This window comes from Pelodiscus sinensis, chromosome 22 (genome assembly GCF_049634645.1).
Source record: "Pelodiscus sinensis isolate JC-2024 chromosome 22, ASM4963464v1, whole genome shotgun sequence".
In the NCBI taxonomy this organism is placed as follows: Eukaryota; Metazoa; Chordata; order Testudines; family Trionychidae; genus Pelodiscus; species Pelodiscus sinensis.
The window spans coordinates 18,399,668-18,424,073 of record NC_134732.1 but is presented as its reverse complement, the minus strand read 5'-3'; the positions used below and the strand labels follow the sequence as shown (position 1 = coordinate 18,424,073).

At 50.8% G+C, this 24,406-nt stretch overlaps 1 protein-coding gene across 6 annotated transcripts in view; it reads right to left on the bottom strand.

Moving 5' to 3' along the window:
* The window catches only part of RXRA (retinoid X receptor alpha), a 293,911-nt gene that overhangs the window by 112,756 nt on the left and 156,749 nt on the right, over positions 1 to 24,406 (bottom strand). For 2 of the 6 annotated variants that reach the window (XM_075905236.1, XM_075905237.1), the window contains exon 2: positions 2,733 to 2,792. The exons of 3 other annotated variants lie outside the window; for them this stretch is intronic. In XM_075905236.1, coding sequence (XP_075761351.1) covers positions 2,733 to 2,792 — 60 coding nt within the window. Of the gene's footprint in view, positions 1 to 2,728; positions 2,793 to 24,406 lie in introns of those variants that run through there. One more of the 6 variants, XM_075905239.1, reaches the window with a different exon arrangement.

Genomic DNA, 24,406 nt, shown 5'->3' with positions numbered 1-24,406 from the left:
ATTAAAATACAAGGAGATCCTGCACTAATGTCAAAGAATGTACGGGCGCACCTGCGTGGGATGGGTTCCTACAGCTCTCTCTCTTTTCTCTCTCCTCTTAATCATCCATCTCTTGTTTCTCTCTCCCCTGTTGCTGGCTCGGCATCAAACAAGGAAGATGCTGAGTTCAAATGCAGCAGAGCAGCAGTTTTCAAAAGACGGGCCATGACCCAGCACTGGGTGGCGGAATGTCAGGTCCTGGATCTCATTGCTTCAGGGGGATCAGGTAGCTCCCTGCCTGTCCTGGCACCGCAGACTGTGCTGCACCCCAGAAGCAGCCAGCAATAGGCCTGGCTTCTGGGAGGGGAGGGAGAGCGCACAGGGCTCCGTGTGCTGCCCCTGTGCTGAGCACTAGCTCCGCACTCCCATTGACTGGGAACCTACTGCAGGCTGCTTCTGGGGTGCAGCATGGTTTGCAGTGCCAAGAAGCTGCCTGAGCTCCCCCCACTGCACCACTGACTAGGAGCCCCTCCTGCCCCAACCCTGACCACCCCCCCAAGCCGGAGTCCCCTCCTACAGCCTAAAGCTCTCCTCTATCTCACCCCGGAGCCCACACTCCAGTCAAATGATGTTGGGTCGCACCAGCAACAATTTTCTTCAATTGGGTCATAAGAAAAGAAGTTTGAAAACCGCTGCAGGAGAGAGCCTCATGCACAGAGCAGCTAGCAGAAGGAAACTCATTAGCCCTCTGCAGCTGGCTGTGGATTTGAGCCTTACACCAAATGTGGCTACAGAAGGGGGCATTTCTTATCCTCTAGTGTTCTGGAGCCAGGCTGCACCCTGAGAGGAGGAGAATTAGCTCCCAGGAAGAGTGGTATTGTGCCAACAAGTCAGGCCAGACCCAACATAAGGGCCGCTGGGGCTTTGATGAATGTGTCTGCCTGTGAGTGTGATTGTTCCCAGTCTTCCCCCTTTCTGACTGATCTCCTCTGCCCTGGAGATCAGCTATTTTTCCTTTTCTTACTTTCTTTCCCTCTCTCCAGTGGTGTCTCTCCACACGGTGCCTTGAGAATGTAAACACTCTGCCACGTAAGCTTTGCACTAAAAAAGAAACCACCTGTGGTACGTACAGAGAAGACACAAATCTTTCTTAAAGCAAAGAGCTCCACTGAGGGGTCATTGTATAGCCGGATTTTAAAAGAGCCGTTTCTCCCCCAGGCAGGGCAGCGTTATGGTCCTATCCTGGAACCCATACTGTTTGTTTTCAGGGGATACAGATACACTGTGTGGGGGGGGGGTTGTTTCGGGATACCAGATGTATCCTGAAAAAACTCGGCCATGTCCAGGGAACACGTTTGCTCTTCTGCTTTTTTTTTTTTTGCAGAAGAGCAAACGTGCTCTTTCTGAAGCCCCTGTATTCCTCGTACCACGAGGAAGAAGAGGGCTTTCGAAAGAGGGGTTTTTTTTCCAAAATTTGGCCCAAGTTAGACGGGCCAAATTTCAGGAAAGCCTCTTCCTACAAAAGTATGGGGAAAAGATCCGCTCAGTCTCAGGCTGTGTCTACATTGGTGCGATATTGCGCAAAAGCAGTCGCTTTTGCACCAAAACTTGCTGCCTGTCTACACTGGCCGCGAGTTCTTGCGCAAGAACACTGATGTTCTAATGTATAAAATCAGGGCTTCTTGCGCAAGAACTATGATGCTCCCGCTCAGGAATAAGCCCTCTTGCGCAACTGTTCTTGCACAAGAGGCCAGCGTAGACAGGCAACATGAATTTTTTGCGCAAGAAAGCCCGATGGTTAAAATGGCCATCAGAGCCTTCTTGTGCAAGAGAGCGTCTACACTGGCAAGGATGCTCTTGCGCAAAAGTACATCTCTTGCGCAAAGGCACATGCCAGTGTAGACGCTCTCTTCTGGAAGAGTTTTTGCACAAGAACTCTTCCGCAAAAGAGTTCTTGTGCAAAATCATGCCAGTGTAGACGTACCCTAGACCAGTGGTCCCCAACCTTTATGGGCTCCCGGGTGCCTGGGGGCGGGGCCACTCACGCGCCGGGCGCCCGGGGGCGGGGCCGCGTGTCCTGAGGCACGCCAGGGCCAGGGCTGCCCGAGCCCCTTGTGCCGTGGGTCCAGGGCTGGCGCCGCCGCCCGAGCTGCGCGCCTGGGGCCGGCACCGGCGCCACGCGCCCGCATGTGCCCCGGGACTGGGGCCGCCCGAGCGCCGCGCACCAGGCGCCGGTGAGTGTCGCGCGCCTGGGGCCGGCGCCTCCAGTGCGCCGCGTGCCAGGGGGCGGGGCCAGCCCGGGTTGTCGGCGGGCGCATACAAATGCCCCGGCGGGCGTCATGGCGCCTGCGGGCACCGCGTTGGGGACCACTGCCCTAGACGTACCCACGGTCCTTCTGTGGGGATGTTAATGACAACAGATTTGTGTTTCTACCTCTTGTACACACCCATGTGGCAGACTTTAGACTACCCCTGGCTGCTTTAACATGGCAGTTGTACAAGTGTTTCACTCAGAGGTGCTAAGGAAGGAAGGTCCAGTGGTTAGGGCAGGGTTTCCCAAAGTGTGCTCCCCGGAGCCCTGGGACTCCACACCATGGGCCCAGAGGCTCTGCAAGAAAATATTCATGACAGTTGTATGGTTGTTATTAATTTGTTATTCATTTACTGATCGTTTTCTTGGAGCGGGGGAGAATGTACAAGAAATATACAAGAAACAGAATTCCAAAACAATGTCTATTTATTTGGGTACCTACTGAACTGAATATCACGCCAGGGCTCCACCAAATGTTCGGGACTTCGTAGGGGCTCCGCAGCTGAAAAAGTTTGGGAAACCTGGGTGAGCTTGGGAGACCTAGCCTACGGTTACAGTGGTCTCTCTACTCTAAGCCTATGGGAGAACATTTTGAATTACAGGCAGTCCCCGGGTTACATGGATCCGACTTACATCGGATCCCTACTTACAAATGGGGTGAGGCAACCCCGCACTAGCTGCGCCCCCCCAGCAGACCAGGGAGACGCGAAGCTGGTGCCCCCCGCAGCAGACCAGGGAGACGCGGAGCGGCTTTTCTCAGCAGACACCTCAGCTTGAGAATAAAGGACTGAGGGAAGTGAGGTGTGGGAGAATAAAACTGAGCTCTGGAGAAATGTTTGGCTAGAGTTTCCCCTACAATATGTACCAGTTCCGACTTCCATACAAATTCAACTTAAGAACAAACCTACAGTCCCTATCTTGTACGTAACCCAGGGACTGCCTGTACTCCTGCCCCCATGAGCAGCAGTAGCTGTGTCAATAGGAGAAACTCTCCCACGTCTGTACTTAAATCGGCATAAGTTATGTTGCTCGGGGGGGCGGGGAGGCTAATTCACACACCTGAGTGATCTCATTTATGTCGCATTAAGTGTTGCATATACATAGCCCTACCTTCCGTTCCCTGCTTTGCTGAAGGCACGGGCAAGTGCCATGATCTTACTGTGCCCCCATTTTATAGACATGCAACTGGGGCACAGAATTTCCCATCTCACGGGGAGGGAGGGAAGTGGTGCAACACTCGGATGCTATAGGGACGAGGGCCATGTAAATGTGCAAAGTGAGATCACTAGGAAAAAAAATCCCCAAATTCACGTCTGGATTTAAAAAAAAAAAAACTGTCAGAAAAGAAGAAAAAAATCCACCCCTAACAGTGATGGGTGTGAATTGGACTCTGGTTGTGAGAGGGTGTGACGGGGTGTCTGCCCTGCAACTGGCCCTTGAAGGGTAAAACCCAGCCCTAGGGGAGGGCTGAAAGGAAAGCCCTGCAGCTGAGGCAGATACGGCCACTTAGGGCCCAGCTGGGGGCTGTACAAATAAGGGCTCAGGGAGACACACTTGTTCTAGCTGGGGAGCAGGAAGGACCTAGATGCAAAGTTTGGAGGCGACCCAAGACAGAGTGGGGCTGGGGAGCGGCAAGCAGGCAGGCCTAGGGAGCTCTGGCCTGACTCCACGCTCAGGCTGCAGGGCCTGGGAAAACTAGGGCTGCAGGGGAGGCAGCCAGGGCAGAAGGCAGCAGGTCCATACCCCCTTGTCAGTGCTGCGTGGCCATAGGTCAGGCTGCAATTTGCCCCTGTGGCAGGGGCTAGATGACGACTGGCAGCGGGTTACTGAGGCAAGGTGGGTGTAGGGGAATTGGGGGTTCCCTGGGAGGGAGGACCCCAGAGTGCAGGGAGAGATAAACACACACATTCCCCACCAAAGGGGATGAGACCCAACAAGCATGGGAGGGCAGTGTCCTGAAAAGGGCACCGTGTTCTGGGAGTGACGCGGGTCCAGAACCGACACGGGGAGACACGAGCCAAAGGGAGGTGCTCTGCGGGCTCTTAAAAGCTAATTCCTAGTGTCGCTCCCCGTGACAGATGGGGATTTTCCAAGCACATTTTAAGTGACACAAGGAAATTATTTGTTGGCCTAGTATGTGCCGTTCATTTTTCTTCTGCCGTTCTGCCATTTGAAATGGTTTTGTGAGGCTAGTTTAAGACCAAAATAAACTCTGTGTTGTGTGTGCCTGTTTCTAAATCAAAGAAATACATTATCAAGGCATTTCCCCCTCCCTCTCCACCCTTAAATTGCAGCTATTTCTCTGTCTCTTTCTCTCTCTCCGCTTTCCTTTTCTAAGGCACGGATGATATTTACATATTCACATGATGCCCCACAACAGACAGAAGTCAAAGTTGGATCTGTTAGGCAGTGAAATGAATAGCAATGAAATTCTTCTTTTCTTTTCAAACTAATCATGAAGCCATAAGCCACAACGCTGGTATCGGAATTGTCCTAAAGTTCAAGGATATTTAGATCCAGGAGATTTGGTTTGACCTACTGAACAGATAAGAGACCTGACTTTTTTTCTATCTTTGGTACTCATAGGGGCTCCTTTTGCAGGGCAGCAGTATTGTCCCCGTGTACTGTTGAGAAACAGAGGCGCTGACAGGCTAACTGACTTTTCCAAGGTCACACAAGAAGTCAGTGGCAGAACTACTAGCCAAGACCTGCCTTAGTGTCCCGGCCACGGGACCATCTTTCCCATACCCTTCTCTACTGCAGTGTTCCTTACATCCTCATGAGAGCCGAATGAAATTATTTAAAGTTTGAACATGTTCAGTGAAAAAGGGGACATGATTTTTGCACAGATTTACACTAGAAACTGTTCCATGTTTGAGCCATTTATAATTGTCATTCACACGGGAGCAAAGTGAAATGCCACTATTCTGATTCACCAGTGTTTTATACCCATTTGCACTCTCTTTGCACCCATTCCTAGAGTCATACTGCAAAGTCACAGCCTGATACAAGTTCCACCAAGTTTTGGGGTGGGTTTGGATGTACAAATGTGGGGGCTGGATTAGGTCCCCTTGCGTTCGCTGCTGTTTTGGAGCTATCTGCACTGAAAGCCTCTGAACGAAATTGATCCCCAGATGTAATTTTGACATGAAGGCTGTGTCTAGACTTGCCAGCTGTCTACACTGGCCGCTTGAATTTCCGCAAGAACACTGACGATCTCATGTAAGATCATCAGTGTTCTTGCGGAAATACTGTGCTGCTCCCGTTCGGGCAAAAGCCCTCTTGCGCAAATCATTTGCGCAAGAGGGCCAGTGTAAACAGCATAGTACTGTTTTGGCAAAAAGCCCCGATGGCTAAAATGACGATCGGGGCTTTTTTGCGCAAAACTGCGTCTAGATTGGCCACGGACACTTTTCCGCAAAAAGTGCTTTTGCGGAAAAGCATCCTGCCAATCTAGATGCGATTTTCCGAAAATGCTTTTAACGGAAAACTTTTCCGTTAAAAGCATTTCCGGAAAATCATGCCAGTGTAGACGTAGCCGGAGTGTCCTGAACGAGTTTCTTTTTTTGCTGTGTGAAATTCTAATTGATTATTCTCATCCCATTGTTTTCTCCTTTCCTTCCCCTTCCAATCCCCTCTCTTTCTCTGCTGTTTATTTGAAATTTGGACCCTTTAAACTCCATTCGTCTGAAGAAGTGGGTTGTGCCCACGAAAGCTCATGATACCAACTACATTTTTTGTTAGTCTCTATGGTGTTGCAGGACTATTCATTGCATTTTAAAGTTTTTTTCTATTAGGGTACATCTACACAGTAGAACGTACCTCAAAATAAGTTACGCAATTCAAAATAGCTTATTTCAAAATTTGGCGCTGTATACACAGCACTTATTTCAAAATAAATCGCTATTCCAGCATCTTCCTTATTCCATGTGCAAACGAGGTTTACAGGAAGCCAAAATAAGATGCCCGTTATTTTAAATGTATTTTGAGATAACGGGAATGCTGTTAAGACGCGCAGAATGCTGTTTCGGGATAATGGACGTTATCCTGACAAAGCGCCACTTTGTGAACGAACCCTTACAAACTAACACGGCTACTCCTCTGAACCTTTATGGGGTGTCTCTGGACTGGGTTCCTTATTATCCCTGAAACTAGAAACTTTTTTCAGTATCATATCATCAGTTAGGCGGGTGATTTTTTTTTAAATAACATTTCTGTCATGGGTGCTGGAACTAGTTTCTGGGAGTGCTACAACACCACAGCTGTGTCTAGACTGGCCAGTTTTTCCAGAAAATCAGCCGCTTTTCTGGAAAAACTTGCCAGCTGTCTACACTGGCCACTTGAATTTCCGCAAAAGCACTGACTTCCTACTGTAAGAAATCAGTGCTTCTTGCGGAAATACTATTCTGCTCCCGTTCAGGCAAAAGTCCCTTTTGCGCAAAGCTTTTGCGCAAAAGGGCCAGTGTAGACAGCTCAGATTTGTTTTCCGCAAAAAAGCCCCGATCGCGAAAATGGCAATCGGGGCTTTCTTGCGGAAAAGCGCGTCTAAATTGGCACAGACGCTTTTCCGCAAAAAGTGCTTTTGCAGAAAAGCGTCCGTGCCAATCTAGACGCATTGTTCCGAAAATGCTTTTAACGGAAAACTTTTCCGTTAAAAGCATTTCCGGAAAATCATGCCAATCTAGATGCAGCCCACCTGTCTTGAAGTGGTTTCCATTATATCTAGGGTTTACAGTTTGGTTTCATGGCTGTCAGCATCCCTCCTCCCCCAAATTGTTTCAGTCCCCCAATTTCTATACCAGCAAAAGCCCTAGTAGAGAACAGTTATTCCAGCATAATGACGCTTTTGCCCAGCTAGTTTATTTCACACTGAACTGGTAGGAGCACTCTTTTGCTCGTATGAGCTACATCGATGCAAGTATAGTTTGTCAGTCTAGCTATTGGCAAACCGTTTCTCATGCAGACCTGCCCTCAGTCAACTACTTGCTTCAGAAGACTCATGGTTTAGCAGTTTCATGTGAGACAGAGAGGAAGCGAGGAAAAAAAAATCAAGTCACAACAGATTCTTAGACCTTCGCCTCCTGCACCCAACGAAGGTTGCATTCACCAGGGCAAAACCAGAACTGTGTGGTGAAGAGACAACATCCGGGAAATCTGAAAGGTTGACTGATGTTTCAGTTTTACAGCTCTCTGTGGTCTCGGCGGGGAGGGAGTTTCTGTTGTAAGTCCCACACGCGGATTGCAGCTAACCCTGGGAGTTCCAAACCCGGAAACTAACGCAGATTTGGAAGGTAGCTCACACCCCAGCTCTTCCTTTTTTAAAAATCTTTCTCAATCTCTCTTCCTCCTTAATCAGAAAACAGATAAATTCTGAGTAATTAAACAGCCGGAAATTCTAAATGTGGACTGCTACTCCCTTCCTTTATTCAACCCATTGCACATAACATCTGCAGCATTTGGAGGCAAATGTTCAAGGGCTGGAGTTTCAAAAAGACTTGGGCTCCTTTCTCCTTCGGCCTCTGGTCAGATTCTCAAAAGAACTTGGTGCCTGTCATGTACTGAAGGGGCTGAGCTTCTGAAAACCTGGTCACTTATTTTAGTGTTTAAATGGGAGCACAGCTCCATTGAAAATCTAGCCCATAGCATGTAGTAACGTTCGTTCATTTTCCCCAAATCCCTGCAATAATAACTGCTACCAAATGCTAGCAGGCCTTTCATCCGAAGAACCTAAAGTGGCTGGCAAACTTTGCCAATGCATATACAGGGATCACCAAAATGCAGCTATTTCTGGGGTGGACCGTGGCAGCTGCCTACAACTACACAATGGTGTAGGAGAGAAAGCAATGACGGTGACTATGCTAATTGTGATGCTGCAGAAAACAATTCAATACACTCCGAATGAATGCCACCACCGGCACTGAAATTTGGCCAGAACATCAGAGCTGACCCTGGAAATCACGTGAAAATTGCCTCAGAGTATTTAATGACCACGGGCGGTCAGGACTTCACTTTTACGCCAGATCAGAGACAAGCACTGAAAAGTGAACTTGTATAGAAATATTTAATTTAGATGGATTCTTGCCCAATGTCTTTACATCAGCACAGCTAAGAACAGAATGGATTTCATAGCCTCCAACCACTGTGGCTCCTTGCAGTTTCCCTCTGTCTGTCCCATCCCACAAGGAAAGACGGAGGCAGCTTTCGTTGTGGCAGTAAGGTCACCTCCAATTTCCGCGAGCCTGCCGGAAAGCTCCGATTGCTACCCAAATCGTGTGTGTGTGTGTGAGAGAGAGAGAGAGAGAGCGCCAGACAAGACTGATAGGAAGACGCCGCCTGACGCAATGGAATGTGTTCTCTATTTCTGCAGAAGCTCAGTTGTGTACACTCAGACACGCGGTGGGATGGAGCGAGGCCAAGATCTGCCCTTCTCCTCTCCAGCTCATGGTTCCAAACATTGTTTGCATGGAAGAACTTCCACGGGAGAAGTCCCATGTGAACTTGTGATCAGATATCCTATGACTTGCGAGCAAACCTGCCTATCTCCCCCTGTGGGAAAGAGCCCCTCAGTACACATTCTCTTATTCCGGTTTGGCCTCTTCCTCGTAAGACTGGCCTGTCTTTTGTGAGCAAGGGAGGGGAGGGATCTTCTGGCCCAACTAAACTGCCGTGCATCATGGTGGGATGGCATTTGTATGGCTTTTTCTTTGAGACCCTAGAATGGAAAGGGCCAGTCCCATCACAGGATTCAGCACAAAGTTCAGTCTCCAACGACCCACCAGCCATCCATGGGCTGGAAAAGTTTGGGAGACCTGAAATCCACATGAAGCCAGGAGGCACTGAACAGCTTTGTCACAGTGTCAACATTTGTGTTCAATGGCCATGAACAACAGTCCATGAAGTTCAGGGCTCCCTTGCACGGCTGCCAATTCTTACGACATCCAGTGGTTTTCTTCTGCCTCCAATGTGTGGTTGCCATGTGAGCACTGCTACTGTGTCCTGCGGGCGTTGGGAGACTCTTGATCTCTCCTGCATTCTGATCGGAGTGGGTTGACACCCACTGAGTTTCGTTTTGTACAAACTCAACCTCAAAACCCAATGCTGAGGAGGCCACAATCTTTCTCACACCAAGCTCCTGCCTCTGGAACCTAGGCATGCCTGAAAAGCAGGCTCTCCAGCACTCTACCCTGGGCTCCATTAAATGTACAAAAAACTCACCAAAAATTGTCTTTTGGTAACAAAACAGTGAGAACATTCACACTACAATGCAACTGTTGTCAGGAAAAACACCTAGTTTTGGTCACAAAAAACCCTCTTTTCTCTTTATTGTCAATGAAGAGCCAGTGTGGACTCTGCTGTTTGTTTTGTCGAGAGAACTGGCTTCCATCAGTATCTCACAATAACTGCCCCGATGGCTCTGCTCAGTGTTTGGTGACCTCTGCTGCCCTGCAGGCATGTGCCCCTCCCCTTTCAAAGCTCCAAGCCAGTGGTCCCCAACCATTTAAGGTTGCCGGGAGCCAGGGGGCATGGCCGTTCATCCGCCGGGCGCCAGAGGGCAGGGCCCCCCCCATAGGTGCGCGCCCAGGGCCGGTGCCCCCTCCAAGGGCTGCGCGCCCAGGGCTGGCGCCACCTCCCCCTCCAAGCACCGCGCGCCTGGGTCTGGCACCCCCCCAAGTGCCACGCGTCTGGGGCCGGCGCTCCCCCCATGCGCCGCATGCCCACAGCACGGTGGCCAATCCGCACCCTCCCGGGGCCGGCGCTCACCGTGAGCCACATGCCCGGGGCCAGGCCAGCCCCGAGCACTTGGCGGGCGTACACAAATGGCGCCCGCGGGCACTGCGTTGGGGACCACTGTTCCTCCAAGAAGTAGCTGACACCTGAGTGAGCTGCTCCTTTTGGGGTACAGACAAATCATTACAATGCTTTTGTTCTGCCCTGCTAGGAACACAATGGCAGGCAGGCTGCTGCTGCAGAGGAGGGCTGGAGAGAGAGCTGTGCTGCTTTGACATTCCTTGTGGCGATCTCAGAGCCACCAAGGAATCACAAGAAGCACAGGGATTAGCTCTGCCTTCCCATAACACTGCACGGTGGGATGCTTACCCACACTGCTTTGCTCTGTCTGTCGACAGGTGCTAGCCATGTGGCCATGAAATGTCAACAATGGGAGGCAAAAAAACTGGTTTGACAGGTTTCCACTTCTGGTGACTTTTGCAATTTGACTGCATTTTTGTCGCCAGACCTTCCCAGTGTAGACATAGCCTTAATCTGTGGACACCAATCCTCCAACCTCTCACCACATACAAAAGCTCTTTATAAATGTTAGATGTTGCCTCCTACCAGAGTTTTACCTTACTGGGCTGATGTTATACGGTATGCAGAATAAAATTACAGTGCTGATTAGTGTACAGAGTTACAGTGGAAAAGCACCTAATCTATTCCTCCTTCAGCCCCAAACCTGTCGGCCATAAAGGCTCAATGAAACATCTGCTTTTTTCCACCATGGACAAAGATGGAAAACTACATAAAGATGCCCACAACCAAGAAACACAAGCTGGCAGGAGGTGTCTTTTCCCCCCCCCTAATTTCCAGGGACTGACTGAATAGCAGTACTGAGGTGGTATTTAATTTAGCTATCCACAACAGAGCTGTGCAAATGTTGGATTTTATGTATTTATGTATTTATTTGGTTTGCTGGTAATACAGAAATTTAAGAAAATGGAGTCAAAACGAAAAAGATTTTTTTAAAATTTTCCGCAGATCACAAAATAAAAAAATACAATTTTGATTTGAACAAGGTTTTCTTCGATGCAGACTGAATTGTTTCCTTTGGAGTTGAGGCATTTTCCACATTTTAAAATTTTTTAAAGAGAAAAAGGAAGGAGATTTCTCAATGAAAGAACATTCTGAACTGAAAGTGTGAATTGTTTTTTTTTTTCTCAATCCTTTTTGGGTTTGGAGGCTGTTTTTATATAGACAGATAATTCAGAGAAGCCCACCAGAATTCGCAAAACATTTTGGTGTTAATGAATCTATAACTTTTCACCAAAACAACGGTCTGGCCCAAACATTTTGCCTGCCTCTAGTTGACACATCAACCCACCTAGTTTCAATGCTTTCTCTCGGTCTTCACCTTGCTCCTTTTTGCTTTGTGGGTGCAACTTAGGGATGGGAGGAGCTGGGTGGATAAAATTAGATTTGAGCAGAGCCAGGATGAAGCATCGTCTTGCAACGCACAGGGCTTGGGAAGGAGGATCTTCTCTTTCCAGCTTTGTCACAAATTCACTCTATCATTTTAAACACAATTTTTACAAGTGACCAATGATTTTAGGAGACTCAATTTGGCGAGAGGGGGGCGAAAGGGCTCAGCCTGGGGCCTCCTCGGCCTGGTTTTTGGAAGCACTAACCACCCACAACTCCCAGTTAAGGTCAGTAGAAAGACCTCCTAAGAAAATCAGGTCCCCTGAGACTTCTCAAGAAAGGCACCCATAATTAGAAGACACTCAAAAATGTGGCTCCCCGGCTTCTTTGCCTCATTTCCTAGTTCCACAAAATGGGAATTCTGCAGCCTACGATGCGACACTAAGAAAAGAAGCGGAAACACCAAGTGACGGTGCGTCTAGATGGCAGGCTTCTTTCGAAAGAAGCTTTTTCGGAAGAGATCTTCCGAAAAAACTTCTTCCGAAAGACAGCGTCCGCACTGCCAAAGCACATCGAAAAAGCGATCTGATTTTTCAAAAGATAGCATCCACCCTGAATGTATGTAGTAATCGCCTTTAAGCCGTGATTACTATGGACGGAGTGGCCAACAGGGCACCGGTGCTTTTTCCAGGAGGCCTCTTCTTTCAAAAAAACTCCCTCTTCCCCGCCCACACGCACCGTTTTCCTAAGGAGCTCTTCCGGAAAAGGCATTCTTCCTCATAGAATGAGGTTTACCAATGTTGGAAAACTCCCTGCGTTCTTTCAATTTTCTTTCAAAAGAACACAACAGCAGTGTGGCCGTAAGTGAAGTTTTTTCGGGAAAACAGCCGTTTTTCCGAAAAAGCCCTGCAGTCTAGACACACCCTGAGTCAAAAGCGAGCTGCCAGGAGAGGCCTGGAGATGCACATTTGCCCGAAGATGCCGTGGCGGTGACAGCCCAGCCCAGCACGGAAGAGTTAACTGCCGTGGGCTTGAGGTGACTCTCTATAAAAGCCAGACAGATCCCACGGGATCTCCGTGCAGCCGCTGGCTAGCGCTGGATTCGCTGATTCAGCAGGAAGCCCGGCAGCACTAGTCCCACCTCTATGTGGCAAAGTTTCCAGGAGGAATATACCAGAATCGCTCTTCCTGCGAACGTTACTAGGGCATCCCGACTCGGGCCCCCTTCCAGCAGTCTACAGGCCCACCGCACTCACACGCTCCCGACTTGCCCGTGGGGGCTCCAAAAAGCTTCCCAAACCCAGGATATTTCCATGCTGCATCCTATTTCTCTCCCCATTGATGCAAGGGACAGCAATCATTCCCCATATAACCTAATATTGCGGGGGGGAGGGGGGCTTGGCTTATTTTTGTGCACTGAGCAGGGGTCTCCGCTGGGTGGCCCACTCAGGTCTCCGAATTGTCCGTAAGTGAGAGACTCTGGCCCTCAGGATCTTAGCCCACTTTCCGTGAGGGCGGAAATAGCCTGGGCTGATTGGTGAAGGCAGGGGCAGGAAGTGTAAGCAAGCAAGAGACTGAGCGACTGGAAAGTGTGAGGAGTGTGACGAGACAGGAAATCACAATGTGAAGGAGAAACAGGGGGAGGGGAAGGAGAGAGAACACGCTGTTCCAAACTTGGCTCTTTCTGAGTCCAGGAGCATCATGGGACAACACACGGGTGTGGGGCGGGAGGCGTGGGGCGGGGGTGGGGAGCAGGGAAGGCATTGAGGCAAACAAGGATTGTGCTGATAAAGCAAATGTGACTCAATCGCACGCTTGTGCAAAGATGTCACAACAGTCCTGAGAAATTACAGGCTCCTATTTCATCCCTCAAGGGCCAGCGCTGTCCTGGCTCTCACAATGTGCTCTGTTCTGCTGTCAGCATCTCTTAGCAAGTGCCCCTAATTTACTGGCTGGGAACCCGTGGTAGCAAGCAGCAATAATAGGGACAGTGTAGTGGGAGCTCTTGGGCCAGCAGAGGGCTGGGTGCGGGGGGGAGGCGGTTTAAATGAGTAAATACGGCGACCCTTTCACATCCGTACCGTACTGACTTGCTGTTGCTCTAATCCAGAGCGGCTCCTATCTAGCTGCCTGGTACATCTTCCTGCTCTGCCCCTTCCCCTACGTCCTCCCGGCCAGGTCTGCATCGCCACAGCCGGGACCTACCGGTTCTCACAGCCAGGAAGGGCTGAGGGGAACACTTAGAAGCTAGCGCGAGTGCCACTGTCCCAGCTTGATCACTGCTTCCCCAAGGCTGCCCGCACTGCCCTGGGGACCTAAGAACATAAGAACGACCATACTGGGTCCGACTGAAGGTCCATCTAGCACAGTATCCTGTCCGCCGACAGTGGCCAATGCCAGATGCCCCAGAGGGAAGGAACACAACAGGTAATCATCATGTGATCCCTCTCCAGTCATCCATTTCCAAACAGAAGATAAGGACACCATTCCTACCCAACCTGGCTAATAGCCATTGATGGAGTTAACCTCCATGGATTTATCTAGCCCTTTTCTGAACCCTGTGTCCTGGTCTTCACAACATCCTGTGGCGAGGAGTTCCACAGGTTGACTGTGTGCTGTGTGAAGAAAAACTTTCTTTTGTTTGTTTTAAACCTGCTACCTATTCATTTCATTTGGTGACCCCTAGTTCTTATGTTATGGGACTTGGGAATAGGGGACGCAGCCTGGCCCAGGCATGGGGAAGGGGGGAATTGGCAGGGGAGTCCCTGAAATGGAGGGGAATGAAAGGGTGACTGGGGGGAGGGAGATGGAGGGACATAAAGAGCACATGCGATGAGCTTAGCTGGCAGAAGCTATAGAAGGTGTAACCTCCCCCAGTCTGGCTCAGGGCCTAGGCCACATGGGACCCCGAGCCTCCAGAGAAGCTGAAAGGCTGGGAGCTGGGCCCAGAGACACTTGTGTTAAGAGCAACAGGCCAAATCCTTCACTCTTAAGCAGTGATGTGCCCCCCCTCCCATCTCAAAGCAGCTGAATACCTCCTCAGTTACCTGCCCATCCCCACAGCTAGGCAGAGCACTGCAATTACCACACATTGTACAAAGGAGGAATAGAGGCACAACAGCTAAATGCCCTGCCCAGAGACGCACAGGATGTCTTCCAGAGAGGGGGCCGACAGCCAAGCGTGCCAAGCCCTTAAACACCAAGTCAATCTCCTCAAATCTCTCCCCGGATTGAAGCTGAATGGTATTACCTCAAGGCATGAATTCTGCCACGCTCTGGGCTATGGTCCTCTGACATCCCACAAAGCATTGTAAACGGCGGGGGGGGGGGGGGGGGTGCACCTGTGTGGGTGTGTTGAAATGCCCACACTGCCCTACAAGATGAGCAGGTGGGGGGCTGTTTACACCAGCACTGATTCTGCTTTCGCACGGCGGTCCCGTGTCCAAGCGATGGGTCGAAAAGGTGTAAATTCCAGATGTCCCATCCAAGATGTGCAGCGAGCGGAGGCAGGGCTGCCGGAACACTTGGCCTATTTGGGGCACCGAGGGCCATTGACTCCAACTGCAAATGTTGTGTTAATAGAAACCACTTTAAGCCGGGGACGATGCTGCCCCTAGTTCCCACCCCTCTGGCTGGGCTGCTCTGCTGGCTATCCCAGGGAGACACCGCATGTTCCAGAACCACTCGCCATGCCCAGTGTTCCACTCCAGGGCCGCCCGAGAGATGGAGCTTTTCCCCCGGGGCACCTTTCCTGCCTCTGCTAAAAGTAGCTGCTTGGGAGGGAGAAAGAAAGGGAGCAGGAAAGCAAATGGGGCCCAGGTAGCCCCGTAACCACTGGTTAATCGATTGCACTGGATCCTGGGCAGGGAGCAGCCCCGCAGTCCACAGGGCTGCCAGCATCTGGACCCATAGGGCTATCGGCCCCCACGTGAGGCTGCCGGGCTCAGGCTGCTGGTCCCTGCATGGAGCTGCTCTTGGGCGCCGGCGAACTCGGTAAGCATCACTTGGTAAGGGCCAGCCGCCCCGTGTGGGAGGGGCTGGCTCCGGCTTCCAGCCCCCCGCCCTCCGTGCAGGGGGTGGTTGCCTCCTGCTCCCAATCCCCCCATGTGGGGAGGCTAGCTCCCGACCCCCGAGGGGTTGTACCAGCCCTCCACCCCCGGTCATGGCGAAGCTTACTGGTTAACCAGTGCCCTGTACACATCCCGAATCCTAAATCCAAACTAGAGCAGGTGGTGTTTGTTGCAATTGCGAAAGGAGAAAGACTGTTCGGTGGAGCGCATTACAAAAGCCCTGCACACCTGACCTACCAAAGAAAGTTGACTCTCTGCTGCATGAAGATTACAGCGTTGATTTAACAAATCAAAGGAAAATTTGGCCCAGACCTTCTGACCTCCTCTCACCCAACCCTCCTCTCAACAGACTCCAGGCCCCCTTTCTGCAAACAGATCCCTTACAGTCACAAAGGGGGCAGGACTGATTGGCCCTCCTGAGCTCTGATAGGGTCATATGAGCTTTCAGCAGCTAGTACAGTGTTAACCCTTTGAACGAACACCTATCCCCGGCCCGGCAGCAAAAATGCTGTCCCTATTCTCTCCCCATACTACCGTAGGGGATTCAAGAGCATCCAGAGGCCAAAGTCTCAGAATATCACAAATATCCACAGCCAGCCAGCTCCTATCTGAACGCCAAAGGTTCCAAAAGTCGTCAGGTTGACCACAACAGCTGACCTATCTCAATGGCGCTCCCAGCCCCATGAGGGGGGGGAGGGGGAAGGGAGGCACGACAGGAATCTAAGCTATTTTTATTAATTGCAGAGATCGGCTGGAGGCACTCGAAGCTGATGGGGAACTGACTAAATTGTATTCACGGCACTCCAGTGAGTTCTCCCCTTACTTCCCTGGCGCGATCTCCCCACTTCCTCAGAGTCGGATTGTCCTGCGGCCAGGCAGCTTTGCTTGTTATTAATATACTGGGGAGGATTTGATGATAATTGAATATTTGCAACCCAGTAGTTCCTTGGAGGCCCCATCCTGTTCCTCACGGTGCCAGGTGCTACCCAGGCCCAGAACAAAGACATCGGTCCAGCCCCTAAGAGCTTATAATTTGCACTCGCAACTTTATGGCAGTGAAGCAAGAATAGCACCCGGCAGCCTCAGCCCACTTCAAGCGATGCACGCGGGCGGCTCTCTGTTGCCAGATGATGAGGGGAGCCCTGCTGGATTCATTAGGGACGACACCAGTGTCGAGTCAAGGCAAGATGGCGTCCCACGTCCTTTACACCTGGTTTGCTAGGAATCCAAATTTGCCCTTGAAGGAGACACGGTCAAATTTGGCGCTAGGCTGGGAGCACCAAAGATGCAGCCAGGGGGAGAGGGGGGGAAGGCGGCTTTACACCTTCTTTGCACCTTCTAGAGGCTAGGTCTTGACGCTGCCCCTGGTGTAACTTAGAGCAGCCCCCAGCTGAGCTAATTTACAGCAGCCTCCCTGAGGCCCTCCAATTTCCCAGCCCCACCTATGTCGAGGCTTGAGAAAGAGGCAGGCTCAGGCCTTACAGCGGCTTTACATTGTGCCTGCACCGGTGTGATTCTCCCCTGACCCATTACTGTGTATTAATGGCTTGTCCCTGCTCCCGGAATAGCACATTAGGGCTGCAGCAGAAGTCAGGGCCTTTTCCACAATCCCAATTCACCACTGTGGTAAAAGAGTGCAACTCTACTCAACTCAATGGTGCTGCACCTGATCCCACCAGGGTTGTTCTCTGGCCCAGTTAGGCTTGTGGGTTAAGACCACTAGGAACTTTTCAGAGCAGCTGCTCACAGCTGATCCCCCCTGCAAAGGAAAGCCTGCAATGTGCATAGAGCCTGGGAGAACAGGCTAACGCTGAATTTCCTGGGGGGAGCTGTTTGAAAACTAGCTATGTAAAATTCCAATTAATTAGCTAATCGAATAGTCGATGCAAATTGCATCGACTATTTGATTAGTCGATAAGGGCACCTCTGTCTTTGAAGTGTAGCAACAGCCCCACGCTTTGAAGCATTCCCTCCTCTCCCCCCGCTGCCTCTTTCTGATAGAGGACGCAAGGAGGGGAAGCGACTAGACGACAAGTGTGACAGACGACTAGTCGTCCACATCCCTAATCGAGACTGGTTTCCAGAAACGTTGGCCCACAACCCCTGGCCAGAGAGAGGCTGTGCGCTGCAGTCTGCATGTGTTAATCCAGATTTTGAGATCATGACGGTCATTGGGCTTTAACTGATCCGACATAGCTGACTTTAGTGCAGGCCACCATGCAGCTGGCCTTTAAAGCCCTGGACAACACCGTTACCTTCCACTGACTTCAAGCCTCAGCCCCCTGTCCCTCTTTAGGACTTTTACTTTTTGATTATACAGGTGACTATTTTTTCCCCTTGGCAATGAAAATCTCTCTCCCCCCTTCTTCACCTCAGCCCTACAGTCGCCTCACCTATGAGTCCCTCATGAACCATCTGAACAGAGAGGGTGTGTCTAGACTACAGGGTTTTGTCGACAAAAAAGGACTTTTGTCGACAAAACTATACCTGCGTCCACACTGCCTTTGAGTTATGTCGACATAACGTCGACAAAACTCAGCAGTTTTGTCGACGTATGTAAACCTCATTCTACGAGGAATAATGGCTTTTGTTGACAGAGTTCTGTCGATAGAAGGCATTATTGCATCTACACTGCCCTTTGCGTCCACACTGTGATGTCGACAAAGCGGTTTGCTTCGTCGACAGAACTGGATGTAGTCTAGACGCTCTTTGTCGACAGAAGCTTTGTCGACAGTATCTGTCGACAAAACTTCTGTCGACAAAACCCTGTAGTCTAGACATACCCAGAGGGCTCATGCTTCCATCAGCCTTCTGAACCTGTCATGGATACTGGGACAGACCAGAGAATTTAGGGAGTGGGCAGGGGTGTTCTGTCCTCAGAGGACAGAGAATCATCGAACACTAGAACTGGAAGGGACCTCGCGAGGTTATCAAGTGCAGTCCCCTGCCCTCATGGCAGAACCAAGCACCACCTACTCATCCCTGATAGATGTCTATCCAACCTGCTCTTAAATATCTCCAAAGATGGAGATTCCACAACCTCCCTAGGCAATTTAATCCAGTGCTTAACCACTCTCACACATAGGAAGTTTTGCCTAATGTCCAACCTAAACCTCCCTTCTTGCAATTTAAGCCTGTTGCTTTTTGTCTTTTTATCCAAGGTTAAGGAGAATATTTTTTTCCCTTCCTCGCTGTAACACTCTTTTAGCTGCTATCATGTCCCCTCTCGGTCTTTTCCTAACTAAACAAACCCAGTTCTTTCACTCTTCCCTCACAGACCATGTTTTCTAGCCCTTTAATCGTTTTTGTGGCTCTTCTCTGGACCCTCTCCAGTTTCTCCACTTCTTTCACCATCTCTTGAATTCTTGAGTGTGTCTCTGAAGGCAGCATTTCTGCTGTAACTATAAAGCACTTAAGGGCTACGAGTTCAAATAAAATACCGGGCGCACAAAGAGAGGAGGCTCTTAAGCATGTGGTTCTTTTGGCCCATGTCCTGGTTAGGGATGTGAACAGGAAAGGGTAATGCTTACCGGCTAACCTGCTGCAAGTGGAGGACTGCTCCAGCCCCGTGGGGGTCAAGAGCCGGCCTTCCTGTGCAGGGGGAGCCAGAAGTGGGAGCAGGGGCCACTCCACCCCCACATGCTGGACTGTTGGCTCCTGCTGCTGCCCCTTCTCTCCTCAGGGGGGCTGTCAGCAGCAGCTAGGAGCCTTGCACAAGGCTGGCCTTACCATGAAGTGAACTGAGTCCCCACCAGACTGTGGGGGGGCCTCTAGGACCCAGAGTGTAGAAAATTGTGTCTGCTTCTGGTGCCTATATATTCTCTCTGCTCTAGATGCACAGAGATGGCGGAGTGCTGTGCTGGAGGAAGGAGGGCACAAGAGACATAACAGGCAGGCAAGAGAAAAGGTGGCATGGGGGCGTCATTTGAGCTCCCCGCCTCAGGTGCCAAAACGTTGTGGGCCGGCCCTGGCCTTGCACACGGGGAGTGGAAGGAGAGTGGGATCCCACTTAATCGGCTAACTGGTTAAACCTAAGGATAACTGATTAAGCGGGATTTTACCTCCCTAGTCCTGGTCTTCTGGGAGAATCGGCAACCTCTGGTCTAATAAAAGCCCAATGCCTGAGATCTCAGGGGAGCACCAACTATTTGAAGCGGGGGGAACCCGATTCCTCTTCCGGAATTACACACTCCCCGTCCCCTTCCCTCTGGGGAATAACACCACCCCGTCCGTGCTCCTCTTTTGGCAAACTGGAGCACGTTCCAGGGCAGGTCACTGGCCTCAGGACTCCCGGGTCCACCCGCCCACCCACTCGCTGCACTGCAGCGGGAGGTCTGGGGAACAGCAAGCCTGAGAACCGGGTGCCTACGTGCTGCAGGAAGAGGCCAGACAAGATAGCGAAGGCGGCTGCCAAATCCAGTTCCCCTTCGCTCCCCCTGCAAGCGAGACAGCGTGCTCCTTTTAAAGAGACAGGACCCGATGTGCTGTTCCCGTGAACCCGCCGAATTCGGGGACATTCTGTACGAGGGAGAGCAGGATCTGGACGCCTGGCCTCCCTCGGCAAATCACCCGTGACCAAGCTCCCTGTGGCTAACGAAAAGAGGTCACGTGGCTACCGACCACTCTCTCCCAATTGCTCCTGTGCTGTCGTTGTTGCTCAGTCACTCTGCCGCTTTTGGTCACTGGCCCCTCCCAAACGCTAAACCCGGGGGCGGTTTGGAACTCCCATAAGCCCCTGGGGAGCCTGCGACCGCCTGCAAGCGAATGACGGTCTGTTTGGATGTGGCCTCAGGGCTTCCCTGCCTGGATTGGTTCCCGGCCTAATTAGGATGCTCCCAAGCCCAGTCCGATAACCTCCATAATTCCAATCCAGAGAGGTCCGGGCAGTGGCCGGAGGACTCCAGCGTTCCAGGCATTCAGGGAGGCCTCTGGAGAGATAGAGAGCTCTGGGGCGGCAAAGGGAAGGATCCGTCCAAAATAAAAATGTTTGTTGATCCCCCCCCCACCTCCTCTTCCCTGATGAAATAGCCATTAACCCCTTCTGTGCCATGGACTCACACTTCACCTTGCCTCCTGCAATCACCCGGCCCTGCCCTGCAAGAAGAACCCAGTTTGGCAGCCCCGGAGCAAGGCTCAAAGTGCAGCGGCAGTGGAAGAAGGAAGGGATTTCTCTCACTGTCTCTAGCATCCCTTCCGGGGGGTCTCATTTCAGCCTCTTCCCTTCCTACCACTTCCCGGGTTTAGGCACTGACAGATCAGCATTTGCTACCGGGTAATTTACAAAATGTGAAGGGACTCCGGTGAAAGGCGGGACCTCTCTCGTGGGGGCATGTGCAAACCACGGGACGGAGTGTGGTAAATTGTGGAGAGGATGAAGGACTCTAGCACCTAGTGCCACTCAGTTACCAAGTTCCAAAGCTGAATCTCAGACCAACTAGCAGCCCAGAGAACTCCCTCATCACACAGCTACAGCTGTTCACAGCAGCTTAGCACAATGGCAGTGGCATTTACTTTAGAAGGCATCCCTTACAAGAGGGGGATGCCATGTGTTGTGCTCATTGGCAAAGAAGGAAACTGAGGCAGAGAGAGAAGTGACTCTGCCAAAGTGACAGAACTGGAATTAGGACCCAGAGCTTTTTATCTGCCATTCTGTGCTCTAACATCAGACCACACTACCCCTGAGTGTTTCCACTACACCAGCCCAGCAAGCCATGACGGATGCCCCTTTCCCGCCCCAAGCATGGAATTATTATTAGCATTATTCACATTTTTTTTCTTTCCGGAAAGCCAAAGCAAACCACAAACACTTCAGGAATGAGGACGCTACCCAAGGGGGGTAAAGTAGCCCACCAGCCAGCAAATGACCTAAAAATACAGTGCAGGAAACGTTTTGAACTCAAGCATGCCGGGAAAGCTAGACAAGCGTATGGAGCGTGCCAATTGCCACTGTACGGTTCAGACAGAAAAGACAAGACACCTCCTCAGTCAGCTTTGTGGCTCAGCTGAGAGAGACACACAGATCATTGTCAACCTGAGCTGCTTGGCTGGCTGATTTCAACCAGACTCCCCCCTCGTGCCATTTCCCCACCAGCATGACTCAGAGGTGAGCCAGGCCCTGGATGTGTTGCGGTACATTACAAAATGTCAGTAACCCGAGAATGACACGAACAAAAGGAACCGGAAGACAACTGCCGAGGGGACACCTAAAAACTGACTAAGTGAAAGCCAACCACCCCATCATTTTTGGTTTCTACGATGTCTTTCTCTATTAGTCCTGAGACGAATGCAGCTAACAAGCACAATTGCCATGGTATCTCACCCACACCTTCCCGCTGATTTCCTCCAAGACGAGCAGGGTGGAACAACAGGAGCAGAAGTCCAGTCACCGTACGACCCCTTGCCGAAACAGCCACTAGCTTCTTTTTCCCATTTCCTCCCATAACAAACCAGGCTTGGGATGTCCCCTCTCCAGGGACGGAGTGGTGGCTGAGTGAAAGGAATGGGTGCTGTCCCCGGGGCAGGTTCTGAACAGGGTCCTGACAGACACCGGAGAAGGAAAACTGCCACTAAAGGCATCTTGAACATTCTCAGGAAATGACCTAGAACCAACAATGCTCTTGATCCCTCGGGACCCTCCATCCATGAACGATACTGGTGGGCATGTTCAGGGCATTCCATGGTCTCTATCATTCCAAGAATAAGCAAGAATAAGACATTAGGGGGTGTGCAAGACATGAGAACGGTAATGGGATAATCATTAGGGTTTGGCTTTCACACCACAAGCTCTCCAGACTTAGGGTACGTCTACTCTGCAAGCTTATTTAGGAAAAAGCTATTCTGGAAGCTATCTTCTGGAAGAGCTTGTTTCGAACTAGAACGTCCACAATACAGGGAAGCCTCCAAATTAGTCCAAGGCAGGCTCCCTTAATGTGGACGTGCTGTCTCGATTTGGAGCCCCAGGAGGCACTGGGGAGGAATAACTTTAAATGGCTCTGGGGAGGAGCTATTTTCACATAGCAGCAGTGGAGCGTTTACACACCCTCTTCTGAGAGAGCTTTTTCGGACAAGGCGTTATTCCTTGTGGAATGAGGTTTACCAACGTCGGAAAAAGCCCTTGGTTATTTCGATTTTCTTTCAAAATAACGCATTTGTGGTGTGGACATTAGTATTGTTTTTCCGGAATAACGGCCATTATTCCGGAATAACACTCTTTAGAGCTGTGGTCACCAACCAGTAGATCGCGATCTACCGGTAGATCTCAGGGGCTCTAAGAGTAGCTCTTGAGCCCTCTCTGAACTGCGCACCTGCGCAGTACATTTACATTAGATTTCCTTATGTAATGTAGGCGGGGCTTCAAGGAAGGGGCGGGGCAGTAGATCTTCACCTGTTCTGAGACTTAAAAAGTGATCTTGCGTGTAAAAAGGTTGGAGACCACTGCTTTAGAGTATATTCCTGGTATGTCAGTCTCCAATATGAACAAAAGTGGTTCCTCCTAGACATTCAGCAACCACTCATGGACAGATGGGCGTTAGAAGAACCTGGTTCTGTCCACAAAAAGAATGTACGTTTGACTCTGTTAAATTAAAAATCTCCACCGAGACAGCCAGCAGGTTGGTTGTGCAATGGTCATCACTATAAGAAGCTACATAAATAGGATGGGGAGCCAGATGGTTAATAGACCAATGTGGTGTGCAGTCGGCACGCACCTCGCTTCATGTACCTTGGCTTTACATGCATGAAATACCCGGAGGAAAAAACGATGTGGCCAGAAACTAGCAGAATCTGGTAACCGTGTGTGTCATCAGCAGCAAACAAAGGGTACGTCTAGACTACAGGCTTTTGCCGACAAAGCTTCTGTCGACAAAGAGCGTCTAGACTACATCCAGTTCTGTCGACAAAGCAAGCCGCTTTGTCGACCTGAGAGTGTAGACATAAAGGACAGTGTAGATGCAATAACACCTTCTGTCAACAGAACTCTGTCGACAGAAGGCGTTATTCCTCATAGAATGAGGTTTACCACCATCAACAAAACTGCAGAGCTCTGTCGACATTACGTCGACAGAACTCGGCGGTAGTGTAGACGCACGTATAGTTTTGTCGACAAAAGTCCAGTTTTGTCGACAAAACCCTGTAGTCTAGATACACCCAAAATGTCTCATGGGCCACACAGACGCCCGATAAGCAGCATGTTGCCCACGGGCCGTAGGTTATCCACCCCTGGACTAGAGAGTAACTCGGAGAAGAGTCTGGCTCAGAGACTCAATAATATTGTGGCAGCGTGACGGTGTTGGGCTAGTCTGATCTTCGAAGCAATAATGCTGGGAGCCCAAGAAAAGCCTGAAAGAGGATGTGAGACTGGCGATCAGACGTTGAATGTTTGTGGTTTGATCTCAGTGCCGTTATGGGGAGCGAAAAGGAGAATAAATGCTCAAGAAAGGGAACATTGAGCTTTCTCCTCCTTTCACACCTGGTTTACACCACGAGACAGAGCCGCAAACATTCGCAGCCTTTCCATAATTTCAGTGGGCCAGGAGTGAAAACGAATAACCACTACAGATGTGCTGAGAGGGGACACTCACTACTACAGAACTACCCTCCTTTTCAGTATGAGTTGGACTCCCTGGTCTGGCAGCCTCGGGACCTGACTGGAGTTTGCCAAATGGGGAGGGGGTCAATTCCAACCTCCCCGCTGCCAGATGCCAGGCTCCCCACCTGGCTGTCAGCCCCACGCCCAGGCTCTCCGTATGGCTGCTGACCCCGCTGCTGGGTCAGGGCACAGGGCTCCCCTCCCAGTCCTGACTGGACTCCCTGCCCCTGGGCTGCCAGACTGGCTCCATGCCCTGTCCAGCTCTACTCCTGGCTCCTACCCTGGCTCCCGGCCCATGCCAGGCTCCCAGCTGCACTCCCAGCC